Consider the following 19,585-nt stretch of genomic DNA (forward strand, 5'->3'; position numbering starts at 1 on the left):
TCCTGGACAAAAAAGCATTAACCAATTCTGAGCATGAACATGGGACCAAAACATAGGCAATGACAGCTGACTTTTTTTACACACCGTCTCTATTTGTCAGAAATCTTGCAAGCTGTAACCCACTGCTTGAATTTCTAAGCAGTCTCTTGCTATATAAAATACAGGGTCCTGGCATTTTGAGTTTTATTTCTTTGATAAAAGCTTTCCACAAGTGATTTCTGTGTGTATTAAAGTCAAATAAGTGTCAACTGATGCAGCATTATGCTAGCACCCCTGAGCTACACTTCATGAGAGTTCACATAGTGGGAAGCTAGTCTGAGAGGCTCACTGGGGTGCCCATTTGCTGTAAGAAAATGCAATTTTATCATGAGTGTATTTTGCATTGGAGGGATGGTTGTTAAGCGTGCTGGAAGGGTAAAGCAGTGTGGAAAGCTTCTGCATGCATTTTCTCTGTAAGCATGACAGTATTTAATATTTGGGGAGAGAATACTGAAAAGCAGCAAGTGATAAATCATCTTCAGGCTTTAGGCTTGAAAAAAGGACAGGCAGACAGCTGACTGATGAGGAGATGCTGGTAGCATCACTCCTATAACAAGTCTTGAGAGACTTGTAGCTAGGGAGGGCTTAATGCTGCCAGAAGCAGAAGAAATGCAGGTGAGCAAGTTCACCCTGAAGGCAAAGGCAGGCCTGAACAATTAGCACTGTGCCAAGGGGTCCTCAGCAACACCATCAGGCCCAGAGGAAGGGAACAGATTGCTGCAAAAGAAACTATTTGAATAGACTGGAAGGGAAAAAAGCATACCATCTCTTGAGTTTGGCAGCAAAATCAGCTCCACTAAGGTGAGGTCAGCAGAGTTAAATTTCTGCTCAGTTGTTTGCCAAGGGAAGCTTCAGCTCCATTGTGGTGTAGGGCTTAATAGCGTAACAGTAGCAGCTCAAATTAGCTTTAATTAAAATGAAATAAGAATAAACAGAAGGGCTCCTCTTTCAGACATTTCATGTTGAATATGTAATGTGCTGTGTCTCTACAGGGAGGACTGCAAGCTTTCTCTCTTTTGGCTTAAATCATCCTGGGAAGTTTCATTAAATGAATAATGAGTGCTAGTAGAAGTTAAGTGATTTATTTTATCATTCAACTTGATGATAGAGTTTATTTAAATGTTCCTGCTAACAGTTTATTTCCTATGAGCAATATAGCAATACCTATACTTAGAGCACAAACACTGGATTATTGTTGTCTAGGCTTTGTGGTACAAACCCATAGGAAACTCTTGAGATTATTTTGGTATACAAAATAATAGTAATGAATGACAGGTATAGTCATTACTTTTTAAGGCTCCAGTCTCCCCTTAAAAGCATACAAATGTATCATTTGATTGAAGGCTGTCTGTGGTAGTGATTGCTTTCTGCTCTTTTTTTATGTAATTAGATGTGAATGTCCCTGGGTTATGCTACAGCAACTACAGAAGCACAGAGTAGGAACTACAGATAGATGTTTCAGGAAAAGCTCAACCCTACAAAATGCATGAGCACAGTAGACTCATTTCTCTAGGCAAGCATGTGACAGTGATTGTTAGACCTTCCTGCTAAAGGGAATCAGACCAGTTAGAATTGGGGCCCAAGTGGTCTGGCCCATCCTTACCTGACAAAGTCCTCTCTGGTGGGTTGCCTGTACACAGCAGTACAGACAAGATTTGTTCAAGTCCCTCTTCAAGAAAGGAATGAACATTTTTCTTCATTGTAGAAAAAGTTGAATTGGAAACATGAGATTGGGCAGAACCCAGTTTGTTCCTATGAGACTGGTGAGAGCTGAGCAAGAAGTAGGTTTTGTCATGCTTCTTCAGAGTCTTAGAGCAGGACTAAGAAATAAATGCAAGTTTAGGTGTCTAGGAAAGGAGGACTTACCAAGTCCTAAAAAGCAGTAAGAGGAAACTAAGCTGTATTTCCCCTCAGGCAACTGCTAGACTATCCCAGGAAGCTCCACAGGGCGTTCACTCTTTGAATACCATGTCAAATCCAGGAGAGATCAGATGGATCTAAACTCACTTTTGGAAACTCTTGATGAGCCTTGAGAAGCTGCCTATGTGTAGAACAGCTCTGGAAAGAAAAGTAGCATGCTGTCAGCTGTTTCTTTAGCATGTGCCCCAGACACTCTAGAAATTCATGCTCAAGATTAAGAAACAGAAAAAGTGACGAAATTACCTTCAGAAGGAGCAGTCGTTTTGACGGAATGAATTTTTGCTCCTAGGCAGTATTTCTGTTTTTTAGCAGAGCTGTGGAATTGTCTTTTATTCTGTTACCACTAACCAGATGTAAAGGCAGCAGTTTTGCTAGCATCTGAAACAATGAGATGATAACAGCATGTGGGCTGTGCTACATTTCTTTCTCCAAATATCAGGCTGGGCCTGATTCAGTTCACGTAGAGTCGCTCTAGAGACTGTTGTGGCTGCTGTGTTCAGAGGTAACATTTCTGCATTATACTGGATATTCAGCTGGATGCTTTCAGTACATGTGTAGGTATCAGCACAAATAAACTCAGTAGATATGTACTCAGAGATTTCACAGAATTGAAGCCTCATGAGGGGTGGCACATTCTCTGTTTATTGTTGAGGCTTGTCCTTGTAGGGTTTTAATTAGGTAATATAAAGGCAGTGATTTTCTTTTTTAAATTTTCCTCTGCAAATTTAACCCTGACTCCATATAGCTGCAATATCATACAGTGAGGATACATATCTATACACACACGTATATAAATCTCAACACATTGCTGTTACTAACATGCCTCAGAATAATGAAACAGGCCTCTTAAAAACTGAATTGCCTGTTTTAGTACTTTTCCAGCATCTTTTCCATTTCTGCTTTCCTGAAATAGAGAGTTGCACTTAGAGTGAACTTCTGCACAACGGGTGGTTACAGCTACTGCTGTTAAACTGTTATTAGAGACCCCCTGATGACAGAGAAAGCATCCCTGTTATCAGAATATTCGTCCTGGCATTATATGTTTTGCAATACGTATACACCCAATGAACGAGATGAAAGTACAAAATCAGCTTATCTTCATTAGCATTTATGCTCTGCAGGAGCTTTGACTGTAAGATATTATCTATGCTACTTGGGTCAGCTAATGGCTGTGAACATGTATTGACACCATGTTCAGCACTTCAGTTTAAACCCATAACAAGGAAGCAATCATTTGTAGCCTAGTTTATCCTCCCTTTTCCCGCAGTATAACCTCAGGATTTTTAATTTCATTAGCGTAAGACAGTAAGACACTGTAACTTTTGGCAGATATTATTCATGGAGATCTTGAACCAAGGAGGAGCAGAACTGACCTGCAATTCCACCTTACTGAGTTTTGTATCCTTCCACAGGAAATAATAATTTCCTCTTGCTGTAGGACTCAGCTTATATTTTCATTCAACTATACTACAGTTTTCATGGTTTAAAAATTATTCCTTTTTATTAAAGAAAATGCTAGATAAACAGTGGTAATTCTTTACAACAGGATTACAGAGAACAAGTATGGAGAATACAGCAGGTGGTCTAGTTCATGTGGGATAGATAGATACATATTAGTCTGTGTCTTTTTTTCACACAGATGGAAGCCATCCCATATTCCATTCTTAGTATTTAGTGCATCTTGATCAGGTGCTTGACCTAACACTGCAGATGAGCAGTGCAGAGCAGATCACCCAAAGGATATATTAAAGTTCAAATCAGGCTTCATCTTAATGGAAAACAGGGTTATTGATCACATCTAAGGAATGAGGCAACATGTGCTTTCTTCCTACCAATAAATCCCCAATCAGATGTACAAAAACTTGTAAGAGGCGGAAAGTGTGATGAATCCCAGCTGCATTGACCAACATTAATTTTTCCTTTGGTCAGGAGTTTTCCATTTAGAATCTGGGTTGGCCATCTTCCCAGCATCTAATCCTTCTCTAGAGACACAGGGGAAAGTGGGGGGGAGGCGGTGCCGGTGGTGGAAGAGAAAAAAAAAGTCAAGAATTCCACACAGCCTAATATTCTGCAACTGTAATAATTTTTTTTTAAACCAGGCAAACAGTAGAGCATTGTTTAAAACAATAAGTAAATGGAGACTCTTCCAGTTTTGTTGTCCTCTTTTGGGAACAACAGTAAACAGGCATAAGCAGATTCTCTTTATAAGTATTCATGTCTTTTGCCTTTTCAGTTTCAGCTTTGCTGTTTTTAAGAAATACTTTTCTAGCTCTTTTGGACTGAAAACAAGACATTGATTTCATGCTGGATCAACAGTATTGACACGTTCAGTTTAGATTTTTTCTGTAAAGGTATGCAGAGCACCAGTGTTTGCCCATGGGTAGCCATTTCAGCATAGCACATTTGCTCTGTTCTGTATTGAAGAAGGGGAAAAACCCCTAAACTACCAGAAGAAGGAATTTACTCATTTGCTTGTCAGCCAGGATAAGCAGATGACATTTAAAAATAATTTTTTAAAAACTTGTAACGCCATTGGGTCATTTATAACTAACTCACTGAAGATGGATTTGTAGAATCCAATATCAATTCTGATGGTTATACTCAAACAGCAAACAGATTTTGTTTCAGCAAAGCCATAGTAGGATTGTCTGCTAGAATTCTCTAAAGAAATCTTTAAACTTTTAGTGGAGGAAAAAAAATACTTCAAATGAGTGAAAAGAAACCAGAGCAGGCACCATTCAGACACTGATATTATCAGCAGCTCTTAGAAAGGGAGGATGCCCTCAGGTCTTTTATGGACTTGCACAAGCAACATTCCCATCTGGTATTACACCCCTGTTGTAAAGCTGCAGCACAAATCATCAGCTATTTGGAGCTGGGCAAAGCAAAACTGTCTGCTTCAAATGGCAATGACATTCTCAGCGCCATGTTTGTGCGGGCAGAGCCTGGACCTATATCCTGTAACATTATGGTAAGCAAAGTGTAATAGTTTAAAACCTGGGTCAGCAAAGCGGATACTCTCTCCACCCTGCAGCAGGGCCCAGAGCAGAACACAGTGCACGGCTACATGCGAAGGCACCGCACACTGGGGCAGAAGGACATTGGGTAAAGAGAGCGGGAGTATTTTCTTTACCCCAAAAGACTTCACAAGTAACTTGAAGTAACTCTTTCAGATTTTTTGTAGCCCTTTTTTCCTCCTGAATATTTTCAGGCTAGGAATTAAAATTTTGGACTGCACTTAGTGATACATTAGATGCCTTCACAAATCTAGGCCTTCACATTCATGTAGGAAATTAAAACTGTTATAAGCATGGATAGCACCCACATACCTTGTAAGTAAATGATGCTGTGACATACAAAATATTATAACTAGGCATGACTCAAGGTAAGGGTTCAGAAGAATATTTTTTTAGCAATTGACTTACACATCTGCAGAGCATCTTCTATCAAGAATTTCGTTCTGGTTTTTTGTTCGGCTGTTTTTTGTTTTGTTGTCTGGGGAGTTGTTTGTTTAAGAACATTAATCAGTCACAGGTGTATTATAGGCATAGTTGTCCCTATTTGTTGACTACCAAACAGCAGGTCCAAACACATTATAACCTGTAAGCCCTCATTTTCCACAGCCCTTTTGACTAGCAGCTGAATTGTAAGCACTAACTGGCATCTTCAAAATATTTTTTTCCTTCAAATTAATTGACTGCCCCAAAGAACATAACAGGCAAAGAATAAAAAATGAGACAATAAATAGCCTATGCATAAGGTTAACTAAACTTTCTTTTCCTAACAGTTCTAAATATGTTGTGATCAGTCTAGAGAGTCTGCTCCCAACTTGGAAGAGTTAACTGCTATCAGACACTTCTTGCCACTATTGTCCTCTTCATCTTCCCCTCCTTTGACTTTCTTCTCTAGTTTAAACAGAGTTTGGAAGCATGGCTAGAGTTAATTGGGGAAACTGGTGTTTTATTTAGGGACGCACATTATGGTTTTCCAGATATACCTGATCTCTGCTGTTGTTTTATTTCCCTTCTTTCCATCACCTTCATAATTCAAAACATAGTGGTCAAGCAAGAAAATACCAAGGTAGTAAAACAATAGCTCATGGTGTTCACAAAAAAATCTCCTTCATTTGCAGGACACAGAGATGCCATTAACTTAAATAAATTCCAAGCTTAAACAGCCTGCCTTTCCCCTTGAGCCCCCCACTTCCCTTGGCCTCTTCTCACACACACACTGTTCAGTTACCCTTACCCATCCGGTGCTTGCACTGTGTCCTCAAAGCATTTCAAGCAAAGAAGGCTAAGTAGTATTGCCAGTGGGGATTTTTTTGTTATTTTTAAAAAACAAAATAAACACACAACAAGAGTGAATTGCAACTTTGCTTCCAATCACTCCCTCTCTGTGGAACAAGGTGGGCCATTTTGGGTTTATCTGAACAGCATGCTGGAGGATGATGAAGAGAACCATACGCTCTGCAGAAATATTGGTGTAGTTCTGCAGGGATGCTGTGCTGGAGCTGCCAAACCCCATCCTCTCCCCTCTGGATGTGGCAGAGCTCAGCCTAGTGCAGCTAGGGAGCCCACCTGGTCAGCCACAGTTTGACATCTCCTGCAGCTGCAGCCTGTTGTGTTTTTTTCTGAAAATTTATTCACCTTGACCTGGTTTAGCAGAAATACTTTTCCCCCCATTTTCTTTCAGCCTCATATTAAGCTACAGAGAAATGCCATCCTGGAGTTTCACAGCATCTTAGGACTAGCTGTCCTTCAGGTCCCAACTGCTCACTTTCTCATGTAATTTTGTACATCCCTAGAGCATAGACATGGTTATTCTTCATGCCATTCTTAATATATTAGATTCAAAAATAGAATCACTCTATGTAAAAGGCAAGGACGTTATATCTCCAGAGAAAGAGCAGTGTACTGCAACAACAAACAACTTTAAGGCACAAAAGTAAACCTCAGAATTTTCTTATGGAAGAGATGAGAAAAGGGGGGGGGGGGGGGGGGGGGGGAGAAGAAATCAGTGAACCAGTACCCCAGTACCCAATAGCCTGCTTCTTAGCTGAACTTTATCTGTTTAAAGTATGCATATTGCACAGAGGCCTTGTTTAATATCTAGGGCTGATATTGCCAAGCCTTGCTTTACTAACAGCATATTATTATGCTCCTACTGGGAAGGGTTGGCTCCTGCACGCTAGAGAGACTTCTGTGGAAGGATAGAAAGCATTTGAGCTACTGAAGCATGGGGAAATCTGCACCTCCTGTTAACCAGGAATGATGACTATGATAATTACCAAGCACCGAGCCCAGAAAAGCACAGATACCTCCATAGCCCTTCTCTTTCCCTCACACTACCAGAGAAGGGTATGAAAGAATACACAGAAAAGTTCATGTATCCTGAACAAGAACTCAGGGCATTCATGAAATTGCACTGAACTCCCCCAGGATCTGTTGCAAGTGTCACAGCATTCAACTATCAGGAGAATGGCATAGCTACTCCCAAGCACCAAATCCCCCATCTATACCAGGAAAACATGGCCAAAGGTTGAACCAGGAGATTTGTTTCTGGACTACTGCAAGTGAATACTAAAGCACAGATATAACAGGTGGAAAGCACCTGCCATATAGTTGTACACTGTCTGTGTTTTATTTTAAAGAGGCAAGGGGAGAGACTAAGAAAGATTGTATGTACTGAAAACTGAAAGCCTTAGCAGCTTCAGGTGAGGCAATTCTAGCTGCTGGCTTCCAGGATGCATAACTATATCCCCCATGTTTAGCTAACACAAGCTGGATTTTCTATAATTCAGTGCTTGCTTTTTTTTTTTTTCCCCCTCTTCAAGTGTCTACTCAAACTAGAATCCACCAGTTTGGAAACTGATCATAAAGTAACACTGCAAGCAAGTTCTACAGATCATCTACAAAGAGAAGTTGCTACAATAATTGCATCTGGATAAAAACAGGGTAGCTGCAAGATCTTGAAAGGTTTCTCATAGCTTATTAGAGTCTCAGTGGCAAAGAATACTTCAGCAAGAAAATCCTTTCTTTTCTAGGTAATTGTTACTTTTGTGTGGAAGAATGTGGTGGTTGAGTCCTTTTAAAGAAGCCTATGAGGCTTTTTTCCTTAACAAGATAATTGGTTTATCATTCATTATATGCCTGATGCTCCCCTAGAGACCCTGTCCCATCTAAGCAATAAACAGTTACATGGCACAGATCAAAGAACTTGTTACTGTCCTGTTGTGAAAGTTACATGGCCAGACATTAAAACAAGCATAATTTTCCTATAGGGGTAATAATTATTCATCTAGTTAGACATTTTTGCTACATAGTCAACTTTAAATGTAGTGTCTTTAAAAGGAAGGTGTAAGAATTGTGGTAATTATGGAGAAGACAAAGTTGATTAAGCACAAAATGTTTCAGAGACTGAAATTAAACACCTCAACAGTTACTGCCCAGGATTTACTGTATTGCACATGGGGCCAGGGGGGAATCATTGACAGTTTGAAGGCCAAGAAATCCTAACCAATTCAAGATGGCCCCTATTGCCACCAAAGCACCATCTGTTGAGTTTTGTGAGCTATTCATGCTTACCAGTGATCATGCTGTAGTGTTCTGGATATGTCAGCATGCTTCTCCACTGTAGAAGTCTCTTTCTGACCAAAGCTAGCATTAAAAAAAAAAACCAACGCACTAATATAATCACAAATATCTATCTCAAAATACAGGAACAGGATCAATAGGTCATTGCAACAGGTGGTAACCAATCTTCCTGCATTCCCATTCCCTAAAGATCAGCCCAGGCAATGTCTTGGTCTATTATGGCTTGATCTATTGCAAATACCTCCTTTGTCAAACCCTTGATGTCAGCGTGCAAGTGTTTTGTCTTGCAGGGCCAGCCAGAGTTAAAACAGCTTTTTCTGGGTAGGGACATTCAGTCTTTTCAATGTACTTTGCACTTGCCATCAACATAATGCGTTGACATTGAAAGACTTCAAGCCTGTTTATAAAATGCAGTGGTCAGTTTATCAAAACCTCTTTTAGTTGTAGTAAAGATTAAAACACCCAAACACCACAGCATTTTACTATCACTCCTGGCAGACAGACTTACTCCTTTCTGTAACACCTGAGCACTGACAGATTAGAGCAAAGCCTTGTTTGTACTGTGTGTGTACCTCAGGGTGCTGTGTAAGCAAGCTCTGAATTGTTTACACTTGCCACCAATTGCCAAAAGTTAACCAGACGTGTTTGCTGCCTTGGCAGAGCTTCCCTGCATGCTACAAAATGGGAGGTGCAAAGTTTAAATGGAACACTTGAAAGTCACTCTTCAAAGATTACATTCCCTGTGCTTCAGCATGGTTTAGGTTTTGGTTCTGATATATGTTATCAGAATGAAAAAATTAAGAGCTTTGGTGGCCACTTTCAGAGCAGTGACTTTGCTGCTTGCATGTGCCAAGCTCTTAATTGGCACAGAGAGCCAAGGGCTGGGCCATTAGCAAAGCAGTTGCTGTCTGATACCTCCCTTTGGTTTGTGGTGCAGAGACACAGTGCATGGAGATGGTCATCACTGAGCCTTTTTGTCAGGGAGCGGTTTCCGCTCTCACAAGCTGGATGCAAGTTTTCAGGATATGACCGAGTATAATGTCTCATTTGTAATGTCAAATAGCAGCCATACAAAAATCACAGCACTGTGACAGCTGTGCCATATAATCAAGGGAGTTCTTGTGAAGGTTTCCACATGATGGGCCAGCTTCAGCCACAGGACAGTCCTGTTATCCAGACACCACTTGACACTCTCTAAAGCTACTGCTTTTAGACACAGGAGAAGAATACAGTTCAATTCCCAGCCAGCTACTGGGGGTAGCAGAAGAGAAATTTAGCCAGCCCCTTTCTTGGCAGCTCCAGCGGAGTTGATGGAAACCAGCACTGAGCTTCTCTCCCCTGGATATTGTCTCTGGAGACATTACCAAGAGGAGGACAACAGTTTAACCACTCATTCTGCATTGCTCCTCTTCTCTTTAGAGGAGGGGCTCCCCAGCCTACCACCGCCTCTGCCAGGTATTGAAAGGCACACTCCAGTATGTAGCAGCAATATTATTGGTAAGGTAAATGCCAAATACAAGCCAGCTGCTGAAATAAGACTATCATTAGGAATCTCCAGTCACTAGGTTCCCAGACAGTGCTTTTTTTTTTGCATGATTGCTGCTTGTAAAAAGACAGTTTTTCCTTTCAGTGCTTTATTCCATTCAGTCATGTGCCCTCTATACACGGCTGTCGCTGCCATTTCCAGCATGTCCAAGGTTTGCCTTCAGACATTTGGATACCGGTATGTTCTCCAAGGATCATATAATTAACAGTCTGTAGCTCCTGTTCCACTATGGAAATGAGCAACCCTTTTATGTTCATAGTAACAATTTAGAACTGTTAAAAGTTAGAGCACTGGGCCCCTGGTGCTTACACATGTTTAAACTGGCCCTCCCTGAAAGCTGATATATTCCATCTGGTCTATTGGCTTCTTGGCTTAAAGTTACTGGAAACACTGAATGTTTCTTCTGCAGTGATCCTGTAGCTGTCCAAGAGTAACACACACACTTAGCACTAGCTCCCTGGCTGCTCAGTACTAAAATACTATGGGAGAAATGCTTTTAGTGCACTTGTTTTCCGGTCTGCTTTTAGAACTATTTTGAAATCCTGAGTTCTGCAGTTCACTCTTCTAATCAATCTTATAGCATAAGTGATACTTAAAGGTTAAATAAAACACACAAGTTTGCAGCTCATTACCTCTAAGCATTTTGCCTGAGTACTGCAAATTAAGCAACTAGATTTTTTGGGGCTGTTTTTCTACATTCTCCTTTACCAAATCTGCACTTGCTTTTTTTTGTCCTTATAGCTTTACATAACAGCTTAATAAAATTTCCTGCTCTTATTTCCTCAAAGGTTATTTATACTTTAACTATTTATGTCAAGAAAAAGAGACATTACAGGTAACTGCAGGTTACAATGAAACAAGCTGCCAGCCCAGCAAATTATCAACACCAGCAGCAACACTGGATTAACCATTCAGATGCCCACTGCTCATTTAACTCTCTACAAGAGCTTTATGATACGACTGCCTCATTCCTTCTCATTGGCATTCCCAGATTCTCCAAGCTCGGGGACAGGTATGTTACTAAGTTAAAGTACATAGACGCATTCAAACTGGGTCACACAAATCATTAAAACAGCACATTCATACAACAATTTTCACATCCCACCTATCTCATGCTGTAGCAGACTCAAAGTGTGCCTGTCCTTTGGCTTAGTCCATCTCCCACAAGCCTGAGCAACTGCTAGCAGCTGGAGGAATGCCCACATTTCCAGCAGCTTTGCTGACTCCTTAAAGCCTGCGTTTTGCTGCAGAGGCTGCACAACATTTAAAAATTGAGGATTCAGGAGTATTAAAAATATTTCAGCTTCTTCATCATCTTTACTTTCCTATGTATTTCCCTCTTGTTCAGTTCAGATTCAGCCCTTTGCTTACTTACAGTACAGCTGGAGCACAGATGCAGAGACCTTTTATGATTCCCATCACCTCCCATTCCTGCCAGACTGCAAGAGCCCACCACAGTCATGCAACCTCTTCACGCTTTTAGCTCAGTCCTTTAACTTACAAGAGCTCAACTCATCTCTCCAGGATGCTCTCAAACTAACTCAGCACCACACACACTCATGCTGCTTGGCAGTGGCTTGAAAACACAGCCCACCACCACCAACTGCTGGGAGCTGGGGTTCCGCTCCCAGTGTAAGTGGGCAATGAGGCACACATCTCCAAGTGTGATTCACTTTAGACCAGGTGAACTCAATAGTTGAAGTAATGGATCAGTTAGTACAAGCTGCAGCGGGCACTACAGTAACAACTCCGAGTCAGACATAACTCCACAGGTGCAACAAAACCAAAGAAATTGCTTTGTATCCCTTCTCTCCAAGCAAGCCTGCTAGTACAATTAAAAATACACTGGCCAAACCCCACAGAAACTCTGCAGATTAACTCCTACTATCTCCATTTTTACCTGTGAAGCAGTATTCCCTCCAGCACTCACTTCAACATGCTTTGCAGCCATTTGCCAGAGGAGAAAATATCCTGGCTGCAAAAGCTCTATTAAGACTAAGAAGTGGCCAACTGGGAGGGAAATGGATTCATGTGCTCAGGGGGGTTGTTTCCACATCTGCATAACTGCTTTCAGAAAAATCGACCGGGCTCTCTCCTGGGCGTAGTAGGAGCACGTTCTGGTTCACTGGTCTGCGGTGTGTTTTGAACAGAATGGCTGAATGGATATTTACATGAAAATAGTATTGCTGAGCATTTAGTTCTAATCATTTTGTACTTGGTTCAGCCATCTGGAATCAAAATACTTCGAGAATATTACAGATGCTCTTGCATTTTAGTCTCAAAACCTCGTAAAACTCTTACATCCTCTCTCTAAAGTTGCCAAACTTTTTCCACACTTCTGTTATTATGCAACTGTTATTAAGCAATCCTGTTATTAAGTTCAGTGGATGTGAAGACATCTTTGTCATGTTCAGCACCGTGTGCCAGAAGCTGGGCCATCACTGGTGGGGAGTGGTGTAGCACCCTGACCACGGGACTGCCTGGGCACAGGGAGCCTCTCCCCTTTGTCCTGCCTGCAGCTGGGCATGTGCCATTCCCTCTTCAGATATCACAGCTGTGGAAACAGAGGTCCAAAGAGTTGTGCTTTTTGAAGGATGGAAGATTACTATGGGATTAATCCCATCACATGGGGCTTTTTGAATAGCTTTTATCATACACAACTCTCTAGATGACAGAGAAAGAGCAGATCTGAATGCAGAACCAGTCCGTCCTTTAGTAAAAATTAAGATGTCGGACTTTCTATTATGGAAGGTAATCATTACCAAGCAAAGCAGTATGCTCAGAGGTTGGGTTTTCTTTTTCAGCTTTGGTATAATGTTGTTGCTGATTTGTTTTGCTGTGTGAAAGAAAGCAGAAAATAGAATTGCCATATGTAGGAGTCAAAGATGTATTTTGTGTAATGAGCAATGTGCTACAGTAAGAAAAGACCGCCACAGTAAACCTGCAGTCCCCATGAAAGCCTGAATTTGATCATGTGGCTAACCACTTGTGATCTTTGAAAGGCAAGGTGTCACCTTGTCATTGGAGCACTATGTGATTTTGGAGGCAGGAATCCAAACAACTGGTCCATCTCTCTTGTGCCTTCCAGGATACACTGCTGTGTACACCCTGAATTTAAGCAAGTTGAGCACAGCCCTTTGCAAACAGCCCCCACACCACTGTCTAGGCTGCATAAATGGGCTGATGACTGTTGTCTACCTCATCTTCATCACACACATGTTGCCTGACCCCACCAGAGGTTCTGCAGAGCGCTGATCCCAGCAGCCAGGTTGGCGGCTTACTAGTGCAGCTGGGATGCACCAGTTCTCCTCCTCCCTGAGCTTCTCAGCAGTTTTGTGATGTGGAGGGACTGTGGCAGCAGGCTGCAGCTTCTGTGCTTAACAAAGAGCACCACAGTATGCTACAGAGGCACAAGCTTGTCCTATGTCCCTACCAAGCACTGCCCTTCCCCGCCAGGACCTTGTCTGCAGTCGTGGTGGTGAAACTAATTACTGGTTATTACAGATTTTACAATACACAGAGCAGCACAAATCATGGAAGGAGGCAGGGTAAAGGAGAGTGCACAAAGTATTTGATCTGCTTAGTTTCTGAGGGCTCTGAGCACTTGTGGCTGGCATGGCTTAGGTGCTCGAGATGCCATGGTGAGACAGGCTGGAGAGCCAGGTGCAAAAAAGGGGTGAAGGGGTCTGCAGCAAGGATAGAAGGCATGAAATTGGGGTCCTGGTTTGAGCAGAGGAGAGCAAGAGGAGATGAGGGGGAGGATATAGCATTAGAGCCTGGTAAAGGAAATCATAGAGGAAAGGGGAATACAGCTTCTAGAGAAAAGTTTAGCAGCTCCAGTGTAATAACAGATTATTTTATTTTTAGAAAGATGAGAATGACCTCAATCTCATGCTGCTCAATATCAGATCTCACACTTGGGACTTGCCATGAAAAAACACTCCAGCCCCAACGTTCAGTTAAACTCAGCCTGACGGTCTCTGGCTGCACTGCCCATTTCATAGCTTGCACCTCTCACTAGGAGCTGTGTTACCGTCATTTGAGGTACCAAACCCAGGGGTGTCACAGGGGAAGAAACCCATCTTTGAAGATTATGGATGAGAGCCAGGACTTTGAGTACAGGAACATACCCCGGAACCACTTCTTTTTGTGCCGGACAAACCTCACTTCTTGTAAATTTACTAGAAGCTTTTATGTGCTAATTTAGCATCAAATTTTGTCCCATAGAAATCACATAGATGGGAAGGCAGCCACATGTACATGTGTTTGAGAACATGCCTGTCCTGGCTCTCCCACAGATGCACTGGCATAACAAAGATGTGGGGCATGCAATGGGGGACGCGATACTTTGCTAGCCACCTTTCCGCACACCATGACTGCAGGCTTTGCTTTGAGCTACAGAATTGCATTGGCTCTGCAAAGGTCTCCCTGCTGCAGAGCTGAGCATGGCGGGAGCCAACTGGGCTCTCCTCTGGTGAAAATGACATGGAGCATTAGTAAAATTAATATTCTAAAAATCTACTGCAATTATTTTCCATTGTTGATCAAAACAGATACTGAACAACTGTGTCCACCTGATTAATAACAAACACTTCCTATAGAAACAGACACTAATATTCATCTTCCATTTTACTGTGTCAAATGCACACAGTTATTCACCACGGATACTATTTGTATACCCACATACTGCTAAGTGAAATAATGCTTTCACCCTGTTTTATCATTTCTAGATTAAATCACAGTTTTTCTATTTCTTCCAGTTAGCAAATCAGCCCCACAATTTTCTCTCCAAGTGACAGGCAATTCTTTTAAGAACATTGAATTATTTTTTCCAGGTGGTGGTTCAGCTGAAATTAAATGTTACTCTTTCATATTGCTCAGTAGTACAGCTGTAGCACACAAAGAAAGATGACAACTTTAATATTCTAGCTAAATTGAAAAACAGGATTTAAACAGAAGACTGTTTAAATTCAGAGTGTTATTTATTCAAAGTCAGCACTGGCACGCAGCACCCGTTTGCCTCATGTGAGGCTGTAGGGAGTACAGGAAGGAGAGGCTGCAGTGAACCCCATGGCAGTGTGAGCAAGGCCACAGATCAGACTGCACCACCAACACTGACAGATGATGGCTACGCAGCAGGGTGACAGCATGGTTGTCTCGGCTGAGCATTCACATGCTGAGGGCTAGGAAGGGGCTCCAGGGCTCACCCAACCAGCCTAAGACCCACTCAGGTTCCAAAATCAAACCAGCACTGGAAGCTTTGATTTTTACTACTTTTAATCTCTTAGTGGTTTGATTTCCCAGCAGCCAGTGAGGGGCACAGTTACCTCCATCCCCCTTGCACCAGCCAATGCTCTGGTCTCCCAGCAAGCAGGACAAGGTCCCTAGCTGGCAGGGAAAGACCGGCATCTCCTTGGATGAACAAATACCAAGACGAGGTGTGAGGGGAAGGCAAAGGTGTCTCATACCAGAAAGTCTATTCTGCCAGTGCTCAGCACTCACCTTATCAGACGTAAGCCTGATACACGCACTCAACATTATTTTGCTACAATGATAAAATCCCCTTTGATCCAACAGAGACTTTACTACCCTGGTATTAAACTAGATTTTATACGAAGTGTTTCCGTTTCCTTTATTTTGTCCACACAGTGTCAGTTAAAACCCAACATTAATGTGAAAAACAGAGGAACATCAAATTAATATCTACCAATAATTATAGACACTCATTGGATAAAGTCCAGCAGGAGTAGCCACATGCTCAGGTGCTATGCTTGCACAGATGGGTAAAAAGATAAAAAATCCAAGATATTTATTTGATAAATGTAGAGCAAATAGCTCAGATATTTTCATCTGGCAGGAACCACAAGCACTGAAGCACCAACATTTTACAAAAATCACATTCTATAATTTTGCAGATTGGTTATAAATGGAAAGGCATCATTAGCAGAGATTCACGCAAAATAAATCCAGGCTTATGAATCTGCTGTATTAGCCCTTACCCGAGATGCTGCTTAGTCTAACCGCGGATCAAGAGTGCCTCCCAGTGACCAAAAGTATAATTCTTTCAGGTTCACGTCCTTGTCAGCATCTCATTTCGCTCGCCTGATAGCTGATGTATTATTTTGACCACAGCATCTCAACAGATCTCTCTGCCAAGAAAGCTTTAATATTGAACTTCAAAATTAAAAGACTAGCAAAGAACCAGCTTAGATAACCCCTGACAGAAATTCTGTTCTTAATTTGTAAGGAAGATCTGAAACATGGATGCCTGAGATGCCAAGGATACCTGGAAATACAGTGTTGGAAGTGTTCCCATTATTGCTATCGCAACTGTTATGATCAGTGATACATGTAATGTCTCAGTTGAACACGTAGGTACTACTTAACTGACTGTGAAAATTATTCACCAAATAAAATTAACATTTTCTCTATTCTCTATCCCAAAACAGGTCCCGATTGTTTCAGTTCCAAGAATCTCGCACTGCAAGCCCAGAAAAAGATCCTGAGTAAAATGGCAACGAAAACCATGGCTAACATGCTGATCGATGACACAAGCAGTGAAATCTTTGATGAGCTGTACAAAGTAACAAAGGAACACACAAGAAACAAAAAGGAAGCCCATAAAATTATGAAAGACCTGATTAAAGTGGCAATAAAAATTGGGATTCTCTATCGAAATAATCAATTCAACCAAGAAGAGCTGGAAATCGTAGACAAGTTCAGGAAGAAGCTGAACCAAACTGCCATGACAATTGTCAGTTTCTACGAGGTAGAATACACTTTTGACAGAAATGTTCTTGCAGAACTTCTGAATGAATGTAAAGACCTTGTGCATGAACTAGTAGATCGACACCTGACACCAAGATCCCACGGGCGCATCAACCATGTCTTCAATCACTTTGCTGATGTGGAATTTCTAACTGCCCTGTACAGTCTTGATGGGGATTGTCGGCCATACCTCAAAAAGATCTGCGATGGCATCAACAAACTACTTGATGAGAAGGTCCTTTGAAACTACACTCGAGAACAAGAAGCCAACCAAAACTCTCTAGAACTGGCCACCCTTCATGAGCCATGGTGAGCAAGCGAGCTTCCTTCCTACTGGTCTCTTGCTACAGTCTCCAGCAGGGGCCAGAAAGTGCTCACCAGGCTCATGATGAAGTGGAAAACTTAACTCAGAAAGCTATCAGTTTTAATGTTTTGTTTGATAATTCAGTCTTTTCCAAGGAGTGGAGTGAACAAGGATACTGATATATATTGTTCAGAAACAGATTGCTATACACCATGATCCTACTAGCTTTGGGTTCAAGGTTGAACATGTGAAAAGAAAGTAAACTCAAACGCTTGGCTATGTAAAAAGAGACAGGTGAAGGCAAACAAAGCAACGCATGGAATTTACCCCCAGGCTGCCCTTGGTCTGTATTTTTTTATTATTCCCATGCTAACTGAAAAAGCTTAGACAGAAAGTAGGGCTGTAATGGATTAAGCTCACTCCTTTCAAAAGCATTAGGGATCAATATGAGCAGGCATCTCTGATTTTACATAGTAGTTAACTACTAACAGGAATAACAGTACAAACTGAGTAGAAGTGGGAGAAAATTTAAAGAGCTGCTCTATGAAGCAATATTTTCACTGTTTTATATCTGCTAATAACAGAGAGGAGGTTTCATTTTAATTTTGAAAAGCAGCTCAGTGGTTCAGACTCAAAGGTAACCAGGAAAGTAGATGAAGTAGTACATTGGTTTCCCCACTCTCAGGGTTTGTGGTTTTGGTAACATCAGATGAGTTCAGGCTGAAGGTTGTGCTGCTCTCTGTGGTCTTACCTTTTTGCCTGCCAGAACAAAATTCCTTTGTGAAGATTATGAAATTGCACTTATGAAGAAGAGCATAGCTAAGACACCAATAGAGCTATAAAGCAACATTTACATGCCCTATCCTTGAAATATTCAGCCTAGATAAAAATCTTGGTTTAATGCATCCATGTTCATTTATGCCTACCGTCAGAGGTGTGATTTAAAGAAGGAACCCCATCCGCTATGCTTGCAGTGCCATCTAAGTGTAGTATATCCACAGTAGTCTTAAGAGAACAGTCTTGGTGACTCTGGTCAGCTTCATAAATGACTTATTGTTGAGAATGTTTTCAGTGACTTTTTTCTTTTTTAAACTAAATATATAGTGTCTTCAAACTGAAAACACTTTGCAAAGAAATACTGGTTTCTGTGTAGTTTTGTTAGGATTAATGGAGAACAGAGCAGAGCAGCCAGACAAGCTTGCCACTTGCAGAATCCTGCAGCTGGGTAGAAGGTGCTGGCTAACCCTAAGTAAAAAATTACATTCAGAAATCTCTCCTCTCCTTGCCCTCTACATCTTAGCTTCCAGACTCACCTATGTGTACTGACATTTTGGTGTCAGGTACCATCTCCTTCTAGTTGACTCAGATAGCAGACAATCCCATTATCTGGGGGTAACACCTTCCATATCACATATAATGCAGAGATGTATGTACCTGAAAATTGACAAAGACAAGAAAATATATTTGGAAGCCGTTCCTCTCTAAGGAAAACTTCCAGTGTTGATCACCCATCACTATAGGATAAGAAAATTGTATGTTTCTCATTTAAATTCTTAAATACAGTGGTGATATTCTTCTTATTCTTCCTCACCCCAGGGTAACTATGTTGTATCTCTTGCAACAACAATTTTAACTATCACACCTTTATGGTTGAGAATACACATACCCAGCTCACATATTCACTAGGGCTGTTACTCAATGGATTTTTATCTGTTCCCAGGAGAACTTATTTTGGAGCACAGTAAAAATGGCAGCACATTACCAGAGCAGTTTGTAATGATGGAATTTTCCTCACTATTTCCTTTAAGCATAAATAGTATATTTAGTAGCAACGAAGGTGGACAATTCCTTTGCAACACAGCACAGTGATGAAATACCAACATTTGGGGTTGCAAGTTCAACCATTTGGAGAGCCATATTTACATGCACAATTAGCTGCATTTTTTCCAAGCACGTACTGTCAATTGATGCTTTTGAACAGTGTTTATGTATCGAACACTCCGGTCCCAGTGCACACGTCAGATTTTGCGTGTTTGTTTCATTTCTGGCAAACAAATTTAAGTATTTGTTTTTAAAGCCAGAAAAAGAGATTATTCAACATTCAAGATGTCCAAAGCAAAAGGATATCCTGTATCTGTGACCTTATTTTTGTGTGTTACCAAGTATCAATATTCAGATTCTGGTATTTTAGACAAACCAGCTGAACATCTGTTTTATTTATAAATCTGAGTAGCCTTAAGAAGAGATGTTTTCAAGTATTTCTCATACTTGCATATCCTGTACATTCACTGTTTACTTTTGTACTTGTAGCTTAGTATGTAATAAGATTGCTAAAATATGGGCAATGTTCAGGTCACCTTAAGTATATGATGTATTATCATATTTGTGGATTAAAAATGTGTGATTACTGCC

General features: G+C 41.2%; 1 protein-coding gene across 1 annotated transcript in view; it reads left to right on the forward strand.

Annotated features, from left to right (window-relative positions):
* TNFAIP8L3 (TNF alpha induced protein 8 like 3) overlaps nt 1–19,585 on the forward strand; it is a 48,501-nt gene extending 28,916 nt beyond the window's left edge. Inside the window, exon 2 of the mRNA XM_064456403.1 lies at nt 16,551–19,585. Coding sequence (XP_064312473.1) covers nt 16,551–17,113 — 563 coding nt within the window. The 3' untranslated portion in view covers nt 17,114–19,585. The remainder of the gene's footprint in view (nt 1–16,550) is intronic.

Source organism: Phalacrocorax carbo, chromosome 7, assembly GCF_963921805.1.
Source record: "Phalacrocorax carbo chromosome 7, bPhaCar2.1, whole genome shotgun sequence".
Classification (NCBI taxonomy): domain Eukaryota; kingdom Metazoa; phylum Chordata; class Aves; order Suliformes; family Phalacrocoracidae; genus Phalacrocorax; species Phalacrocorax carbo.